The 17,611-nt window shown below is 57.3% G+C and overlaps 2 protein-coding genes across 2 annotated transcripts in view; both read left to right on the top strand.

Moving 5' to 3' along the window:
* ZC3H3 (zinc finger CCCH-type containing 3) overlaps window positions 1-10,867 on the top strand; it is a 165,263-nt gene extending 154,396 nt beyond the window's left edge. The window contains exons 12-13 of the mRNA XM_086741364.1: window positions 9,051-9,131; window positions 9,282-10,867. Coding sequence (XP_086597490.1) covers window positions 9,051-9,131; window positions 9,282-9,313 — 113 coding nt within the window. The 3' untranslated portion in view covers window positions 9,314-10,867. The remainder of the gene's footprint in view (window positions 1-9,050; window positions 9,132-9,281) is intronic.
* A 3,741-nt stretch (window positions 10,868-14,608) lies between these two features.
* MAFA (MAF bZIP transcription factor A) lies at window positions 14,609-16,942 on the top strand. The gene has a single exon (XM_086742694.1). It carries the CDS (start codon window positions 14,767-14,769, stop codon window positions 15,634-15,636), a length of 870 nt encoding a protein of 289 aa, XP_086598820.1. The 5' UTR covers window positions 14,609-14,766; the 3' UTR covers window positions 15,637-16,942.
* Window positions 16,943-17,611: the final 669 nt, after the last annotated feature.

Below are 17,611 nucleotides of genomic sequence, written 5' to 3'. Positions count from 1 at the left end.
GCTCTGGGGGATGCGTCCACAGGAGCAGAGGTGGTGGAGGTGGCGAAGCAGAGATCATTCCTGGTCCTTCCCAGCGCTGAGCGGGAGATTTTTGGCCGGATGATGCTTCATGCTTTCCATCTCCTGTCCTTCACTGGAGGGATGTGCAGCAGCTGCATCTCCTGAGCAGCACTGCGGGAAGGGAGGCAGCATCTGGCTCAGAAATCAAAATATTTTATGGCAGTGATGATGAAATCCCCACCACCGGCTCGGCCGGCGCAAGATGTGGTAGCTCCGTATGAACTGAAGGGCTGGAGCATCCCTCCCCGTCTTCGATCCCGTGCCTCCTCCGACCGAGCTTGCAGCTGGAGCAGGATCCCACTGGGAGAAGGGATGAATTCAGCGCTGATGATTTGCCCGATCATCCGGAAGCGGGTGCTGAGGATCTGCAAGGCTTCGCCTGGCTCGACCGCGAAGTGCTTGGCTCCGTGGAGGGCTGAGATGCCTTAACGCTGTCGGAGAGAAAATTCCCAGGATTAGCAACATATTCCTGAAGTCACAGGCGAGCGCTCGCGCTGCCGAACCGCGGCGCGGTGGAGACAACGAGGGACCGTTCCGGCTGGGAAAGCTCCTCTCCGCGATGTGGGGTGAAGTGCTCGGCTTCCGTTTCCAAGGATTTCTTCCCCCCCGCGCACCTCCCTCCTTCGCTCTCCTTGGCCTTGGTTCAATTCCCTTTTGATCTCCGCGGCAGGGCTGGGCAAGCGTTCCCAAAGCGGTGGCTTAATCGGGTTTTTTTATCTCCGCGATGAAAACGGAGCAATTAATCCAGGGACAAGAAAGCTGTCGAAATCCCTTGGATTGAACTTGGAATAACTCAGTCGGGAGGGCAGAGGCGTCATCCTGGCAGCGAGGGCATCCTTTTCCTCTTAACCCCGGTTTGCATGTTCAGAGAAAGATGATTTCCAGGCACGTTGGGTGGGAGGATGAGGAGGAGAAGCTGGTTCGGTCCGGGGATATCGGGAGGAAGGCTGCGGGGAGATGATGGGTACGGAGTCGGAGCGCAAATCCCTCCGAGCTCCTTCGCCTCTGCCCGGGAAGCGCGTGGTGTTTGGAGGGCGGATGCTGGAGGATCCGTAGGAAAGGAAAACCGGGCAGGAATTGCAGGTGGCTGTACAATCATCTGACGATGAAGCAGTTTCCGTGCCAAACGGGTGCCGTGGTCACCCGCGGTGAGTCCAGGCGCAAGGAAGCCGTTCGGTGCCCGGCTTTGCCCGTGCTCGGCACCGAGGTGCGCTTGGTAATTAAAGTCTCGTTTCAACACAAAAACGAGGGGGGGGCCGGGGGGTGGAGGCACAGCAGCAGCCAGGGACCCCCATAACCTAACGGGAGAAGACACTGGCCACTAACAAACCGTCACCCCGAGAGGGCACAGGATGATGCTGATAAAGGACCAAATGCTTCGTGGTGACCTTAGAATCATAGAATCATCACATGGTTTGGGTTGGAAGGGACCGTTAAAGCCCATCCAGCCCAACCCCCCTGCCAGGAGCAGGGACATCTCCAACCACATCAGGTTGCTCACAGCCCCGGCCAACCTGGCCTGGAATGTTTCCAGGGATGGGGCATCCACCGCCTCTCTGGGCAACCTGGGACAGTACTCCACCACCCTCAGCATAAAAAATTTTTTCCTAATATCTGATCTGAATCTGCCTCCCTCTGTTTTGGAACCATCACCCCTCGTCCTGTCCCAGCAGGCCCTGCTGAAGAGTCTCTCCCCACCTTTCCTGCAGCCCCCTTTGGGCACTGGGAGCCGCTCTCAGCTCTCCCCGGAGCCTCCTCTTCTCCAGGCTCAACAGCCCCAGCTCTCTCAGCCTGGCCTCACAGCAGAGCTGCTCCAGCCCTCTCAGCATCTGCGTGGCCTCCTCTGCACCCTCTCCAACAGCTCCACGTCCTCCTGATGTTGGGGGCTCCAGAGCTGGACGCAGCGCTGCAGGTGGGGTCTCACCAGAGCGGAGCAGAGGGGCAGAATCCCCTCCCTTGACCTGCTGCCCACGCTCCTCTTGATGCAGCCCAGGATGCCATTGGCCTTCTGAGCTGTGAGCGCACATTGCCGGCTCATGTTGAGCTTCTCATCCACCAGCACCCGCAAGTCCTTCTCCTCAGGGCTGCTCTCCATCCATTCTCCACCCAGCCTGGATTTGTGCCTGGGATTGCCCCCACCCACGTGCAGGACCTTGCCCTTGGCCTGGTTGAACTTCATGAGGTTTGCACAGGCCCACCTCTCCAGCCTGTCAAGGTCAAATCATCTTTAAAGGACCAAACCACCTTTAAAGCCAGGACTGGTGCTTGTGAGCTTGAGTTGCTGTTTTGAGCGAAGCCGGTGGTCGAAATGAGTCCTTGTGTAGCCCTAGGTAGTAGCTGGTGTCTGCGATGGCGTTTGGGGGTCCACACCTTCCCCGCCTCAGCCTTTGTACCAAGGATAATACTCGATTTCTGCTTGTAAAGCCTGAAGGTGACACCCAAATTGGTGGGGTAGTAAATAAGGAGGAGGAAGGACAGGTTGTTGTTACAGAATGAGCAGAATTGCTTGGTTAGATGGTCACAATTTGAGAAAATGCCCTTTTAATACTGGTAAATGCAGGAGGGACGAAGAAAAACACCGGCGTCGTGTGTGAGAGGGATGGAGCAGGGGTCTGGAGATGACCTTTAAGGACCAGGGTGGGCAACAGCATCAGCTTGCAGGGTCTTGGTGGGGGTCTGCAGCCTCTGGCCTTGGGATGTAGAAGAAGAGGACGGGAAAGGAGTGATGTGGTCTGCATGCGTGGCGCCGAGCCCGCTGCTCTACTCCCACGTTGAGGTTCTCCAAGCTGCAAGAGGAGCCTTGTAAACTGGGACCAGATTTAGGGGCTCCGGTGCTTTCCGAGCATCCTCCGAAGTGCCCGTCTGTGCGCCACGGGGACAGCAAACCGCTCCCAGCCGAGCATCCCAGCTACGAAGGGTGGCCTTGGTTCCATCCCATCCTTCACCTCCTTACGTTCTCCATCCAGGAGGGCAAAGCCGGCGGGAGCGCGGGCTCCCCTACCCCTCCGACACCCGTTTCCAGGTAACGGCCTTTTCCATATTTCACCTTCCAGTTAAATAGCCTGCGCTGGAGCCTAACTGGCCTCCCCGCACTAATTGTAAGCAAGCTCACCAATGCAAACCATTCCAATCGAGTGCTAATTTAATTAGAAAGCACCCATTTTAGTTAATTTGTTCGAGAAGATCACTGAAAACTCCTGGAGAGAACAGATGTTCCCCTCTCCCCCAATGAACATTCAGGGGTTTGTAAATGGCTCCGCTCAGCCTTGTTTAGGAGAGAAAAGAGGATTTTATAGCTGCAAACGACCCTTTCTGTAAACATTTTACAGCTCTCTGCACGTTTGAGTGACGATAAACCCCTCGCAAGTCGGCGGGCTGCAAATTCGCCACCATACGGCTATCATTTTATTGTCATATTTCACGGTCGTAACGTTAATGGAAGATGCTCGCTACAGTCTTTTTTTTAACGGCTCCGCTGAGCACGCTCCAACCGCTTTGGCTTTGGAGGGATTTCGTGGAGGTGCAGCGCTTCTGGGTTTGTTTACAGCTTTCACTTCTGGAGGAATAACTTTGGAAATGCAAATCTCCTCCCTTCTCCGCCGGGCTGGTCCACTGCTCCAGCTGGACGCAAGAGTTGCGTGATGGGCAACTCCTTGGTGCCAGATCCCGGTCCAACCATCCCCAGCTTCTGGGATTTAAGAGAAAGTCGATGCTGCCAGCCCTCTGCATGGATGCATCTGGTCCCCCTTGGCTGTGCTGAGGGTCCCGTGGGGTCTCCATCACCTGCAGCATCTCCTTTCACGCTGCTTCTGCCACCGGCTCTTTGGTCCAAAACTTATTTCGGCAGCCGGTTGAGGCAACCAACCCTTTTGATCGGTGGAGCCTTCCAAAGATGATCGGCGTGGTTGCGGGTGGAGGGCTAGGACACAAAGGGGTTGTCCCAGGATAATGGGAGCTGGCATCTGTTGTCATGAGATCATCGTGTCCAAACTCCTGCTTAAACCTGTCCAACCTCAACAATAAGGTCCAAGCTCGTTGTCTCTCTGCTGGTGACGGCTGGGAAGTCAAGGACACGTGGCCAGGGATCTGTCCCCTGGCAGAACCTGTTAGGAAGCAGGTAGGAGATGGCAGGAGCAGAAGGAGGTGCTTCAATTGATGAACATGGTGAGGAGTTATAGGACTTCCCAGATCATCAGCAGATGGTAGCAAGGGGACAAGGACAAGGTAAAAAGAGGAAGGACAGCGGGACACCAAGCCCTGATGGAAGCAGGGAAAGGAAGAGGGAGTTAGGAGCGTCCTTGATGTACCTTGTTGTCCTTAAATCAGCCTTCCCATCACGACCTTCCCCTGAGGTCTTCTGCTCTCATGGGATAATTTAGCAGGAACAGGAAACCTCCCTGTTCCTTCCTGATGGTACCCATGAACCCTCCGTGTCTCATTAGCCAAGAGGGCTCCGGGGCAGCATGGACCTTCATGGTACCTTCTCAGCTCTTCTCCTGGCACTTGGCAGATCTTTCTTGTCACGGAGAGGGTGATCCACGCACCTGGCAGGTGGTGGTGGGACAAGTCTGATCTTGGCTTTGCTGCGTTATCCCGCTGAAGGTGGGTGCTTTGCTCGCCAGCCCCCTGGCCGTTGCGCGCTCCGTCGGACATGCACAGAGAGTTTAATTAGAGAGCATCAAAACTCTTTCATAACCGAATTAACGAACCTCTGATGGAATTGCTTTTTCTACTGCAAAAATCTGTCGAGCTGCAGGTCACGGACTGCACCGATCCCTCGCGCAGGACAACACGTGTCAGTCTGATTGGTTTCCTGTTAACGGGCTGGGTCTGCTTGGGTCGTTAGCAGTTGCGTGTTCTCCTCCTGAGTCAGCGGGTCCCTACGAGTTTAGGGGCTGTTTGGTGGTGGTCCCTGCAGTGGAGGACGTTTAGGTTGCTTTCATCCACCTTGGATACTGGTTTCAGACATCTTCTTGGTCATAGGTGCTTCCTTCCCAGCCTGGAGAGAGACAAGGGCTGGTACTCAGGTTGGTGGACCTCACCAGGGGAGGACTCCCTGGTGGACCTTGCCCATCCCTCTGCAGCGATGCCTTCTGTCTGGCAGCCCTCACCCCCATCCCTCCATCCTTCCATCTCCATCCCTACTAAAGCCCTGATCCCGCTGCAGGCCACCATCAAGCTTGGGGTACCACCAGGCTTTGGGTGCTGCCAATAACATGGGTGATGTTGAAGGCTGGGGTTGGATCTCCTCGTGTCTTGGTGACTCTGAGAAGGTCCAAAAGTCACAAACTTCACTACCATTTAATTTCCTTATTGCAAAGCGGCCAATTTAGTTGAAACTTCAGTGAACTCAAGTGCTGTGACTTTGTCTAATCGGGCTCTCGCTCTGAATCACAATCGTTGTTTTTGTCCCACAAAAGGCCGTTGAAAATATTCTTCTCTGATTTTCTTTCTGCCTGGACCAAGTCTCCTGTACATACCTTTGAAGCCCATCCAGTCCAACCCCCCTGCAAGGAGCACGGACATCTCCAACCACATCAGGTTGCTCACAGCCCCGGCCAACCTGGCCTGGAATGTTTCCAGGGATGGGGCATCCACCGCCTCTCTGGGCAACCTGGGACAGTGCTCCACCACCCTCAGTGCAAGAAATTTTTTTCCTGATGTCTGATCTGAATCTGCCTCCCTCTATTTTTGAAACCATCACCCCTCGTCCTGTCCCAGCAGGCCCTGCTGAAGAGTCTCTCCCCACCTTTCCTGCAGCCCCCTTTGGGCACTGGGAGCCGCTCTCAGCTCTCCCCAGAGCCTCCTCTTCTCCAGGCTGAACAGCCCCAGCTCTCTCAGCCTGGCCTCACAGCAGAGCTGCTCCAGCCCTCTCAGCATCTGCGTGGCCTCCTCTGCACCCTCTCCAACAGCTCCACGTCCTTCTGATGTTGGGGGCTCCAGAGCTGGACGCAGCGCTGCAGGTGGGGTCTCACCAGAGCGGAGCAGAGGGGCAGAATCCCCTCCCTCGACCTGCTGCCCACGCTGCTGGGGATGCAGCCCAGGATGCCGTTGGTTTCTGGGCTGTGAGCGCACATTGCCGGCTCATGTTGAGCTTCTCACCCACCAGCACCCCCAAGTCCTTCTCCTCAGGGCTGCTCTCCATCCATTCTCCACCCAGCCTGGATTTGTGCCTGGGACTGCCCTGACCCACGGGCAGGACCTTGCCCTTGGCCTGGTTGAACTGAAATTGGTCGGGAAGGGAAAACATCCATATAAGTGGCTTTCCTTCCAGCAAAGCTTTTTATACTGGGACACCAGAGCCATCTTGCCCTGCGTCGGGCATCTTCCACTCGTGATGTGCGGCATCTTCAGCGTGGGGAGAAAAGCAGTCAGGAGCAATGGGCAGGGAGAGGATTTGGGAATGAGGAGCAGACCCACCTCCTGTTATCCCCTACCTGAGGGAATTCCCCACCTTTCAAATCCCTTAAAATCCCCTTGCATCAGCATCCGGCTGAAACGAATTTCGTTTCCACTCTCCCATCGGATGCAGCTGGAGCCGCTCGGCTCGGCGGCGTCTGCGGGAAGGCCGGGTTTTATTGAAAAATGTAATGGTGCCACCTGAAGCGTGATTTACCGCACTGTCCGCTCCTCGGACTCGATAATATATTTCTATTAGATTTCCTTCTTTTCTCTCCCTTCTCCTCGCGAAGAGTGGCAAGTTTCTCCGTCTGCCTGACACCTTCTTAGGCTTCGGCAAAATAAATGTTGATTTTCATCAGGAGGAAGAGCGCTGGAAGTCCTCGTTCTCCGGCGAGGCTGACGAGCTCAGCAAAACCCGCCCCGGTTTGCGACGGAGAGCTCGTGATCCGGCCCCGCTGCTGCTTCTTCTTCTCTTTGGAAGCAGTTCAATCATCGGAATGAAAAAAAAAAGGGGTTTCTTCAGCCCGGCTTTCGCTAACTAGAAATTATATACCTGGTTCCTGGCAGATGGATTGCGCGGCTGCCGGAATGCAGAGAGGAAAACGGGGAGGGGGGAAGACGCGACCCAAGATTCATCACGCCGTTTGCGAGATCTCCCGTGCACAAAAGCGGAAAAGATCTTCTCGTTTGCCGGAGTGGGTTAAGCGACACCCCCGGTTTCTCCGCGACCCACCCCGGCTTTCGCGGCAGGGTGTCCCCCCCATCCCCGTCTGCGCCCCGAGAGGTGAAGCATCCGCTGCTCCATCCTTTCCAGGAGCGTGCTCCCTTCATCCGAGGTGAGAAAGCAGACCGGTTTATTCCTCTGACAACTTATTTTGGTTTTATTTCCTGAATTTTTTGAAGGAATACATTTGAAATCAGGCGTCTGAAAGCATCTCGGCTCCGTGCAACCCCATACTGAAGTCGGGAAGTTCATTACAGTCGATTTAAAAATCACCTTTTATTTTTTTTCCTCCCCAGAAAAAAAAAAAATCTATATTTCTACTTCTATAATCATATTTGCTTTGAGCTGCAAAGCGCGGTTTTCGTGCCGCTGCCTTATTAGCTAATGAAGTCTCCTCGAGGGGAATTGAGCCGTTGCCACCGTTCCCGTCGGAGCGGGGCCGCGGCAGGGCAGGAACCAGGAGATGCTGGTTTGGACCCTTTGGGGTTGATGGGCAGCGACTCTGCTGGACCCCGATTTTGGGTTATCTCCGGCTGGAAAAACCATCTGGCTCGATGCGGAAAGGGATCCTCGGGGTCGGCTGGAAAACGAGGAGGGCGGTCAGCGGCTGGCTCGGTGTCGCCGTTCCCCGAAACTGAATTTGGCTGCGGCGCCGGTGACTAATAGCCAAGTCTGTCGTGGCTGCTGTGCAGCCCTCTGATGTATGGGTGTGACATCAAGGGTGGAAAGGTGCTAAATGAGCCCTCTTTATTTTACATAAATTAGCTCAAAAGCTATGTATCACTGCCACGGCGGCGTAAGACTCCGAGGAAGTTTGTTTACCCAAGTTTAAAAGGAAGGAAAAACTCTTGGGTGCTCCCCGTTGTTGGATGTTGCTTGGGGTCCTCGCCCCTCCTACCTCCCCTGCCCCAAAACCTTCTCTATTGGGCTTTCACGCCTGCTCGAAGGTGCCCGTGGTCCCACCTCCGCGTTGGGCGTCCTTGTTGGGAAGTGTGACGCGGAGCGCCGACGTTGGTTTTTGCAGGAACCTGGGCGTGTTGCGTGCGGCTTATCCAGATCGTCTGCATCTGGATGAGGTTTGGGTTGGATTCCCTCCAGCTCCTCCGTGACCTTCTCCACCTCCTGTAATTCCACGTGAGAGGGGATTTTTTCCCACTAAACCTCATCGCTCAACAAGCCATGGGTCCATTTATTCCAGGAATCATCCTCCTTTTCCCCATCCACAATCATCTCCCTGTCTTCTCCTTGCCCAAGTGGCCACCACGCTCCTGCCCACCCATCACCCTGGTAGGTAAAATCCCGTAACCACCTCTCCGCCCCCTTCATGGAGGGAAAAATAGGAGAAACTCTCCAGAAGGGCATGTCCAGCGTCGTGGTTGAAACGGAGGAGGACTTCACGCCGTCCATGGGATGAGCCTGGTCTTGCCCTGCAAAGAGGTCACCTCCCAGAGGCACCCCGTGGGATTTGGGCTTTATTTGAGCACCTGAGACCATCTTTGGGGTGTGGTTTGATCCCCAAACCTTTCACCGCCATGGCCAGAGCACCGAGCGTGAGTTAACCTCTTGCTTGCCGGTGCTCTACTCTTCCCCGCTCCAGCCCAGCCCTGGAGCAGGTCGTGACGCTCGCCCTGCCCTGCGATTTGAAGATTTGGCTACTTTTATTTTCTTTTTCACCCGTAACCCATAATTAAGCCTTCTTCTTGGTGGCACCGTGCCCTCTGGGGCAGCTTTTGCTCCCTTTTCCCGGTTAAAGCGTGAAGTGCCAGGGCTGCAGGAGCTCCTGCGCCCTCATCCTGAGGGGTCTACGTGGCATCTCGTACCGGCCTCGATGACTTTCTCCTCTTTTTTCCCTTTCCGCTCCCAGGCAACGCCAAAAGGAAGAGGACTTTGCCACCGGCGTCCTCGCGGGACCCCGAAAACCCCCGGCTGGAGGAGGGCGGCAGAGGTGAGGTCGATGGGTGCTCTCAGGGTGCTATCACCCGCGTTCCCGGTGCCGGCGCCCATCTCCGCTGCGTTAACCCACCGCGACAAGCCCGGGGGTGTCCAGATGTGTCACCCACCTCCCACCGTCACCTTTTCTTTTCCTCCCCTCCAGGCAAGCGGCTGCAGATCAAACCCCGCCTGTGACCGAGACCGGACCCCCGCCACCGCAGCCGACCAGCTCAGGAACCGCAGAGCCGGGCACGACCCGGCACCTACCTCAGGACGCCGCGGCCGGAGGCGGCACCCCCTTCTCATCTTGTTTTTCCGGGACGTCGTTCTGACCAGGAGCTGGGTGGCAGCGTGAGGAAGCGCCACCCGTTCCCGCGAGCAAGCGGCTTTGTTTGAAATCTTTTAATTTACCGATATGTTATCTTTTCAGCTGGTTTATTGACGGCACGGCCTGTCACCAGGCTCCTTGGATGTTTGCGGGGCCGGGAAGAGGCTCCCATTCCCCTTGATCCTCCCACAGATCGCTGCTCCGCCGCTGTCCCGGCCACGAGGTGACACGGGGACCTGAGGAGTTTTAACGCCTCCATGCGCCGTGCCCGCATCCAGGTCAGCCGTTGTACTGGGGTCAAGTCACCGTGCTGGGACGTAACGGGGCGTAAAGCCCCCCCGGCACGGCCCAGCCCCGATCTCTCCGTGCCAAGAGCCGAGCTGCATCCAGCCCGCTCCATCCCCTTTGCTTCTGGGAGGAGATTTCCCGGAGCGGAGCCGTGTGCCGAGAGCATCCCTAGTGGAAACGTCTGCTGGGAGCAGCGCTGAGCTCACACCGAATGCTCCCGGGGGCGTCGCCCGCGGCCGGTTGCACCCTGACCCCGACCTTTCCCCATCCCAGCAGGGATTTGGTTTCCCTTGGGAGACCCAAACCGGCTCCTTTGGGGTTTTTTTATGGATCCCTCCAACTCCAAAAGCGCAGGGGAAGCGTTGTGCCGAGCCGAGTACTGCTGGCACGATGGATTTTTGCATCCGTGGGTCCAATTTCCACAGAGATTTTGGGGTGGCGGGTGCTGATCCCCCACACGGATGCGATTTTGGGGACCAGCTGTAGGATCCCCCCCTTTCCAAGAGGTGCAGCCGTGCGGGGCGGCCGGATTTACCCATCCGCAATTGCGGCGCCTTCAGGCAAAGCCCCGCGGAGAAAAGGAGGTGGGTGAGCGCCGGGGCCCCCCGGGGACCCAGCACCCAGCTGCGCTTGGCGGTGGGCCGGGTGACGGAGCCGCCGCGCGTTTCCCTTCCCCAGGTGAGCACCCGTGGGTGCCTGGACCCATGGAGGGGTCTTGTTATCACCCCACTGGGTGCTCCCCACCCCACGGCCGTGTCGTGGCGGGGGATTTAGCGCCTGGCTCGGGTGACTCGAGGCACGGCGTGCCACCGAAGGCGCGAGGTCGTTAATGCCGGGCACCTCCCTGGGCTCCCGTTGAAGGATGCCACCCGCTGCTGAACTGGGCAGCTGGGCTTCGGTGCCGCTCGGGGACCAGTTTGGGGTGGCCGCATCCCCGGCGTCCCCCCCAGCCATCGCGGGGACCAGCAGGTCCCAGCCCTGCGGCTGCACCTTGTGTGTGTACAGCGAGCTGGGTTTGTTTTTTTTTCATAAAATCTCCGTTATCTCCGTTGATATTAAATGTCTTTTATTAACCTGTTTGTTTTGATATGTAAATAAAGAGTTTCTTCCCCGGGATGCCCGGTCGGAGCGTGGCTTTGCTGTTTTATTGGTTTTTTTTTCAGCGATACGGCACAAACATCCCCTCAAGGAGCTGCTGATGCCGGTGGAGGGACCACTCCGCTCCCCAAATCTCTCAGGGTTTTTAATTATTATAACTTCCCGCCCCCCCTTACCCAGAAATTACGTTTCTTCACGTGGTGATTTCCTTAAAACAAAAATTAAATTCACTAAAAATCACCCCGGAGGAGACGACGATGCTGCGAGTCCTCAGTGGGTGATGGTGGCCGGGAGCATCGGCGCTTCCCGTAGCCGCGGCTCCCTAACGAGCAGGCTAACGGGGATTAAGGCTGGCGCTGCGCTAATTAAGCGAGGCAACGAGCAGCTCGCCGAGGACCGCGGCTCTGCCGCCCGCCGCCGCTCCCTTCCCGGGGAGGATCGTAATTTATTGCCGCCTGTCGTTAAAGCCGCTGCTTGCGGGGTGATTAATTTCCGAGCGGCCCCTGGAGAGGCGTCGCCGAGCCCCCGGTGGGTTCCCCAGCAGCCACGACGCCTGGGTGACGGGCACCGACGCGGGTTTATCCGTCCTCCCCGTGAAGCTGGGGATGCTGCGGTGGTGGGTTTGTCCCGGGACCCCCCAGCAAGGACGTGCCCTGGGGATGCCTCGGCCTCGGCCGGAGGGGTGACGGCACGGGGCAGAGTTTCTGGAGGGCGCCGTAAACATTTCCTGGAAAACTCTCCTGCGGCGGGCGCTGCTGGCACGGCTCTTGGTCCCCCGCCGGGGAAGCAGGTGCCGGGCAAGCATCACCCGCCGGCTCACTTTTCTGCCTGTCATCAGAGCCGCTGTCCCCTGCCCTCCTCCTCCTCCTCCTCGATGCCCATCGCCGCTCCCGCCGTGGCCACCGGCCTCTTCGCGTCTTTTTTTTTTTTTTTCCCCCTCTCCTAAAATCATTCGCATCCCTTCACACAGCGACACCCGCATTCGTGCTGCGGGTGCTGGTGGAGCGTCGGTGAGATGGCGCCACCCGCTCGCGGGGTGGGGGGCACGTCGTGGCGGACACCGCCCTCACCGTGGGGTGATGTCCCCGGGAGGGCTCCCCAAGACGGGGTGCTGTGCGCCGTCACCCCGTCATCAACCGACTGGGGAAACTGAGGCAGCACCCACAGCGGCACCCTGCTCGAAGGGTTAAAGGGGCAGCCGAGCCGCCCGCTCTAAAAGCGAAAGGTGACGCCACCCCGTCGCCATCCCGCGGCCACCAACCTGGTTATGTCACTCGACCGCTTGCGAGTAAACTTAGATGACCGGTCCTGGGGTTTGGCGTGGCGGGGAGGGCTGGGGACATGCCACCGGGTCACTGTACCCGGCCACCCCGCTAAAAATACCCAAGGAGGGGGTGTCGCGGGCGAGCGACGGCCCCGTTGGAGCCCGGCCCGTTCCTAATCCCCTTGGTGGCTCCTGTCCCGTCGTGGGTGGCAGCTGCTGGTGGGGGCCGGGTACCCCCAAGGTGCGAGCAGCTCCGAGGAGGTGCCGGGGGGTAGGGAGATGGCATCGTATCCCGAATTGCCGCACCCCGTTCCAGCGTGGGACCCCAACATCCCACTGCACAGGGACACTTGGTTCCGCATTTGGGGTCACGCAATTAAGCAAATAGGGGTTAAAAGCACCCCATGAAAAGGGGTTTTTTTGTTACAAAACCACCAAGAAGCCCTTTTCCCCCCTTTCTTTGCATCCTTCCTCAAGTTGGGGGGTGGTCCCGTTATCCCCTGCCCAAGTTTGGGGGTCTCCAATATGGGATATTTGTCCCAGGTTATCCGAGATGGGATAACTTCCAGCGTCATCGGCGTCCCGGAGGGGACCAGCACGGGGCTTTGGGGCTTTGCCTGCATCCTTGACCCTCCTCGGGGGGGGGACACCCCCCCCACTGTGTACCCTGACTCAATGTCACCTTGATAGGAGGAGAAAGATGGAGAAGGGTACGACAAGCACCCCAAACCCCACCCCGAAATGATGCGGGGTTTTAATTGCTGGGGATGTGACAGGATAAGGGTTTTCACCCCTCCTCAAAAAAAAAAAAACAAACTTTTTTGCATTAATTTGGCCCAAATAATCCCCACTCGTGAAGCGTGGAGGGCAGTGTCGCCCGTCCCCAAGTCCCTGAGCGAGGGGACCTTCGCTCCCCACACCCCGTGGAGCTGCTTGTGGGGTGCAGCGGGGCGGGATGCGGCCGGACCGGGACGGACCTGGGATCCGGGACGCATCCTGCGAGGTGCTGGGGTCCATCCTGGGCCCCGAAGGGGATTGCTGGGTGGTGGCTGGGTGTCGATAGCCTCTGTGGGATGACACCGGTCGTCCCTTTGGGTTGGACCGGACAACTTGATGGCGACTTCCCCGTGCCTCAGTTTCCCTCAGACACCTTGGGGTGGGGAACAGCTGCAGCCACAGCTGGAACCAGGCTGCTGTCGTGTCCCATCCCCCTGTGCGTGTCCCCGTCTCAACCCAGACCCCCCCCCCAGCGCTGTCCCTGCCCCCGCCGATGTTCTCTCCACCTGGGTGTCCCATCCGTCCGAGGAGGAAGATCTCGGAGCAGCGCATCCTCGTCCAGGCCGAGGCCTCATCCCGTGACGTGCTGGGCGCCCCACGGCCGCCCGACCGTGCCGCTGCCGCTTTTTTCCCGTCCTGGCGTCGCGGCCGTCGTCCTCAAGCTGCCGCCGCCCTTCGCCACGCGCCAGGCGCGAACGTCCTCACCTCCCGGAGGCGGCGGCCAATCCCATCCGAGCCGGATCCGCCGCGTGCTGCTTCTCCTCGACAGCCAAGGTTTAAAAAAAAAACAAAACTCGGGAAAAAAAAGTCAAATACGTGGCTTTCTGCACGGCAAGCCTTCTCCCAGCGCGGGAAAGGATGCTGGGCTGCTTCTTCCCGGGAAAACCGAGCTGGGGAAGGCAGCTGCACCCCGACGCCAGGCCTGGCGCCTGATTTAGGTTGAATAATCCCCCATTTGGGGTTTCCCCCATGTCTTTGGGAGGAAATTGCCATTTTTTTTTTCTCTTTTTCCCCCCTCTTTGCTCACCACCCCCCCCCCCCGCCCCGCCTTGGGCCCGGGCTGCTCGGTGCGAGATTGACAGCCTCCCCCTCCGGGGGGGGGGGCGGGCCGTTGCCATGGGGATATGCAAATCGGGGCGCTCAATCGCCTCACTGATAGGTGATAATAGACAGAACACGCCCCCTGATGGGCGTGGCCCTCCCGCCGCTTCCCCCTATATAAAGCGACCGGTTCCATTCACTTCTCCGGTAGCGGCGGCGGCAGCGCCGAGCGCGGGCGGGGCCCGGGGCTCCGTGTCCGGTTGTGGAGGGGGAGGAGGAAGAAGAGGAGGAGGGGGCAGAGGAAGGCTCGCAGCCCCGGGGAGGTGGGGCCGGGGCAGGAGGCCAGGAAGGGGCGGGCGGGGCTCCACCGCTTTCGCCCTCGCCATTGGGAACCGGTCGCAAACAACCGGCGGAGTCGTGCGAGAGAGAATCCGGTACCCGCGGGGCTTCGCTTCACGGGAGGCGGCGAAGGGAGAAGAACAACCGGAGCGGAGACCCGGACGGCGAAAACTCGGGAGTCCGGTTGCAGGAGGCCCGGACCCAAAACCCCGACGGCGGCTCCCGGAGCTCGGCTGCGGCGGTAACCGGCTGAAACCCCGACGGAGCCTCCGGGAACCCGGCTGAAAACCTCAGCGGAGCTCTGTTCACCACCCCCCCCCACCCCCCACCCCCCGACTCCACGGGCAACAAAAACCCCGCGGAAACTCCCGGAGCCGGGGAGCGAAGCCGCCCCGTCGGGGCAACCGGTTGCACGGCGGTCAGAGCTCCCACTCGGGACCTTCCTCGCCCTCGGTGAGCACCGGCGCCCGGGGGCTTCCGACCCCCCCTCCCGGCTTCCCTTCATGGACTGAGATGGCCTCGGAGCTGGCCATGAGCGCGGAGCTGCCCACCAGCCCCCTCGCCATCGAGTACGTGAACGATTTCGACTTGATGAAGTTCGAGGTGAAGAAAGAACCGGCGGAGGCGGAACGGCTGTGCCACCGTCTGCCGGCCGGTTCCCTCTCCTCCACCCCTCTCAGCACCCCTTGCTCCTCCGTGCCTTCCTCACCCAGTTTCTGCGCTCCCAGTCCCGGCGGGCAACCGGTTCCCGGTCCTCCGACTACCACCCCTTCTTCCCTGGCTTCCAAACCTCAGCTGGAGGAGCTGTACTGGATGTCGGGTTACCAGCATCACCTCAATCCCGAAGCTCTCAACTTGACGCCGGAGGACGCGGTGGAAGCGTTGATCGGTGCCCCTCACCATCATCATCATCACCATCAAGGTTACGAGCCTTTCCGCCCTCCGTCTTTCGGCGGCGAGGAGCTACCGCCGGCAGCTCACCATCATCCCGGCCATCACCACCATCACCATCATCACCACCTGCGCTTGGAGGACCGCTTCTCCGACGACCAGTTGGTGAGTATGTCGGTACGGGAGCTCAACCGGCAGCTGAGGGGCTTCAGCAAGGAGGAGGTGATCCGCCTCAAGCAGAAGAGGAGGACCTTGAAGAACCGAGGCTACGCTCAATCCTGCCGTTACAAGCGGGTCCAGCAACGGCACATCTTGGAGAACGAGAAATGTCAACTCCAGAACCAGGTGGAACAACTCAAGCAGGAGGTGACCCGCTTGGCCAAAGAAAGGGATCTGTACAAAGAAAAATACGAGAAGTTAGCCGGGAGGGGTTTCCCCCGGGAACCCTCCCCGTCCACCGCCCCCAAACCCTCCGCCGACTTCTTCATGTGAGCCCCGAGGTGTAAGGGGGGGAGGGGGTGTCCCCTTTTTTTTTTTCCTTGCCCCCCCCATGTGGGGAGAGCAAACCCTTTGCTTGTCTAAAAAAAAATTGAAAAATGATTCCCCCCCCACAACTTGAAACTTTAGGGAGGGGAAAAGTTGAACCCCACACGCCCGCCCCGTCGGGACTTGGAGTGGGGGTGAGGCGGGAGGGGTAGGGGGGGTCCCGGGGATGGGGTGGGGGGGTGACAAATCTGGAGCCAGGCTGCATGCGGGACGTGTACGGCGATGCCTCCCCCCCTTCTCCCCCTCATCCCGGGAGCATCAGCGCCATCCAAATGGCTTCTCCCCGCTCCTTATCCTGCGTTTCACCCCCCCATCTGATTTAATTTGAATTTTTTTTTTGGGGGGGGGGTCCCCGGCAGCGCTGCGCCCTGCCCTGCCCCGCCGCCCCCCCCACCCCCTCTTCCCGGCCAGCAAACCTGAGCCACATTTAACTTATTCACCCTTGTAAATATGTAGAAATTAGTTAGTTTTCTGCCTTTTTTTTTTCTTTGAGCCTATATTTTGCTTGGTGATTTACGAAAAAAAAAAAAAGAAAAAACCCAAAATCCTTTAGAAAAGATAAAAAAAAAAATACACGAGTCTTAAAAGTTTGTATGTAATAGCATGCAAATAATATCCGAGTTAATTTAACGATGTTGGGAGGAAGCCGAATGCACTATATACAGGAATCAATTGGGTTAAATAATACTGTTTTATAGAGATTTAAAATTATCTATGCTCTTAAAAATAGTGGGGAGGGGGGGTGGGGAGGGAGAGGGAACAATTTTCGGGTGACCTGAAAGGCAATATAGTAATATATGGACTGCGAACCGGTTGGCTGCTATCTCACTATGCACCAGATTTATTTATTAAAACTCGGGAAACGGAAATAATCTTTTCACCTCGGTGTGGAAAGAAGGAGAGGAAAATGCACATTATTTCTCGAAAAGGAAAAGAAAAAAAAAAAAACAAAACGAAACGATTTGTGCAATCGCGCTTGGAGCGAAAGCGGAGCCGATCCTGCGCGGAGGAGCAGGGTGGGTTTTTTTTTAACAAGTTGCTTATTTAAAGAAGAAAAATCGTTAAAAAAAAATTTAATCTTGGGGAGAAAAAAAAAACCAAACAAATAAGGAGCTTGGGAGCCTGGTGCATTTTAGGTACTGATCGTGCGAAGCGTTTTTAACGACCTGTTGTTTCGATTTGTGACGGTTTTAACGATGTTGCATCAAGATATATATATATATATAAAAAAAAAATCTTATATTCAACTGCAGCCTGGATCGGGTCTTCTCTCGAGCGGGGCGTCCTGCAGCATCGCCTTTTCGTTTGGGGTTTGTTTCTTCCCTTCCAGTCCTGGTAGGATGCGAAACCCTTCCCGGGCGAGGGGTCGCAGCGCGGGGGCTCGCAGGGATAAATCCAGCCTTGCCCATCACTTGCGAGCCAGGGACCACCATCAGCTCTGCCACACTGAACTGGTTTTTTTTTTTCTCCTCCCCACTTTCTGTGCCTTTTTAATTTTTTTTTTTCTCAGCTGGGTACTGTATTTTTTTTTTTCCCAAGGCGCCCCGGAGACCTTCGTCCCCGCGGCTGCCGAAAAGTCACCTTCGCCCCAGCCTGGATCCAGTTTGGTCCCAGCTTGTCTGACACCGATGAGCCGCTGGTTTGATTTTAAACAGTCAAAAATGATTTATTTATTTTTTTCTTTTCCCTTTTGGCTTCTCTCTTTTGAGTTTTTAATTAAGGGGAGAAATAAAACCAACAAACAGACACCTTCCCTTAATGAAAACTTCAGGGTTGGTATATTTAGGAAGATTTTGGGGATTTTTGGGGGACTTTGCAGGAACATACGTCCTTGTAGCTGTGCTCAGCGCTGCTGGGAAGCCTGAGTGTAGCTGCCCCGCTCGCAGCTTCCCCCGGCCGTACCGGGCTCAGCGGGACGATT

This window comes from Chlamydotis macqueenii, chromosome 2, assembly GCF_036417535.1.
Source record: "Chlamydotis macqueenii isolate bChlMac1 chromosome 2, bChlMac1.mat, whole genome shotgun sequence".
Taxonomy (NCBI): domain Eukaryota; kingdom Metazoa; phylum Chordata; class Aves; order Otidiformes; family Otididae; genus Chlamydotis; species Chlamydotis macqueenii.
Note: the sequence above shows the minus strand (reverse complement) of the source record. Positions and strands in the feature narration are given on the sequence as shown.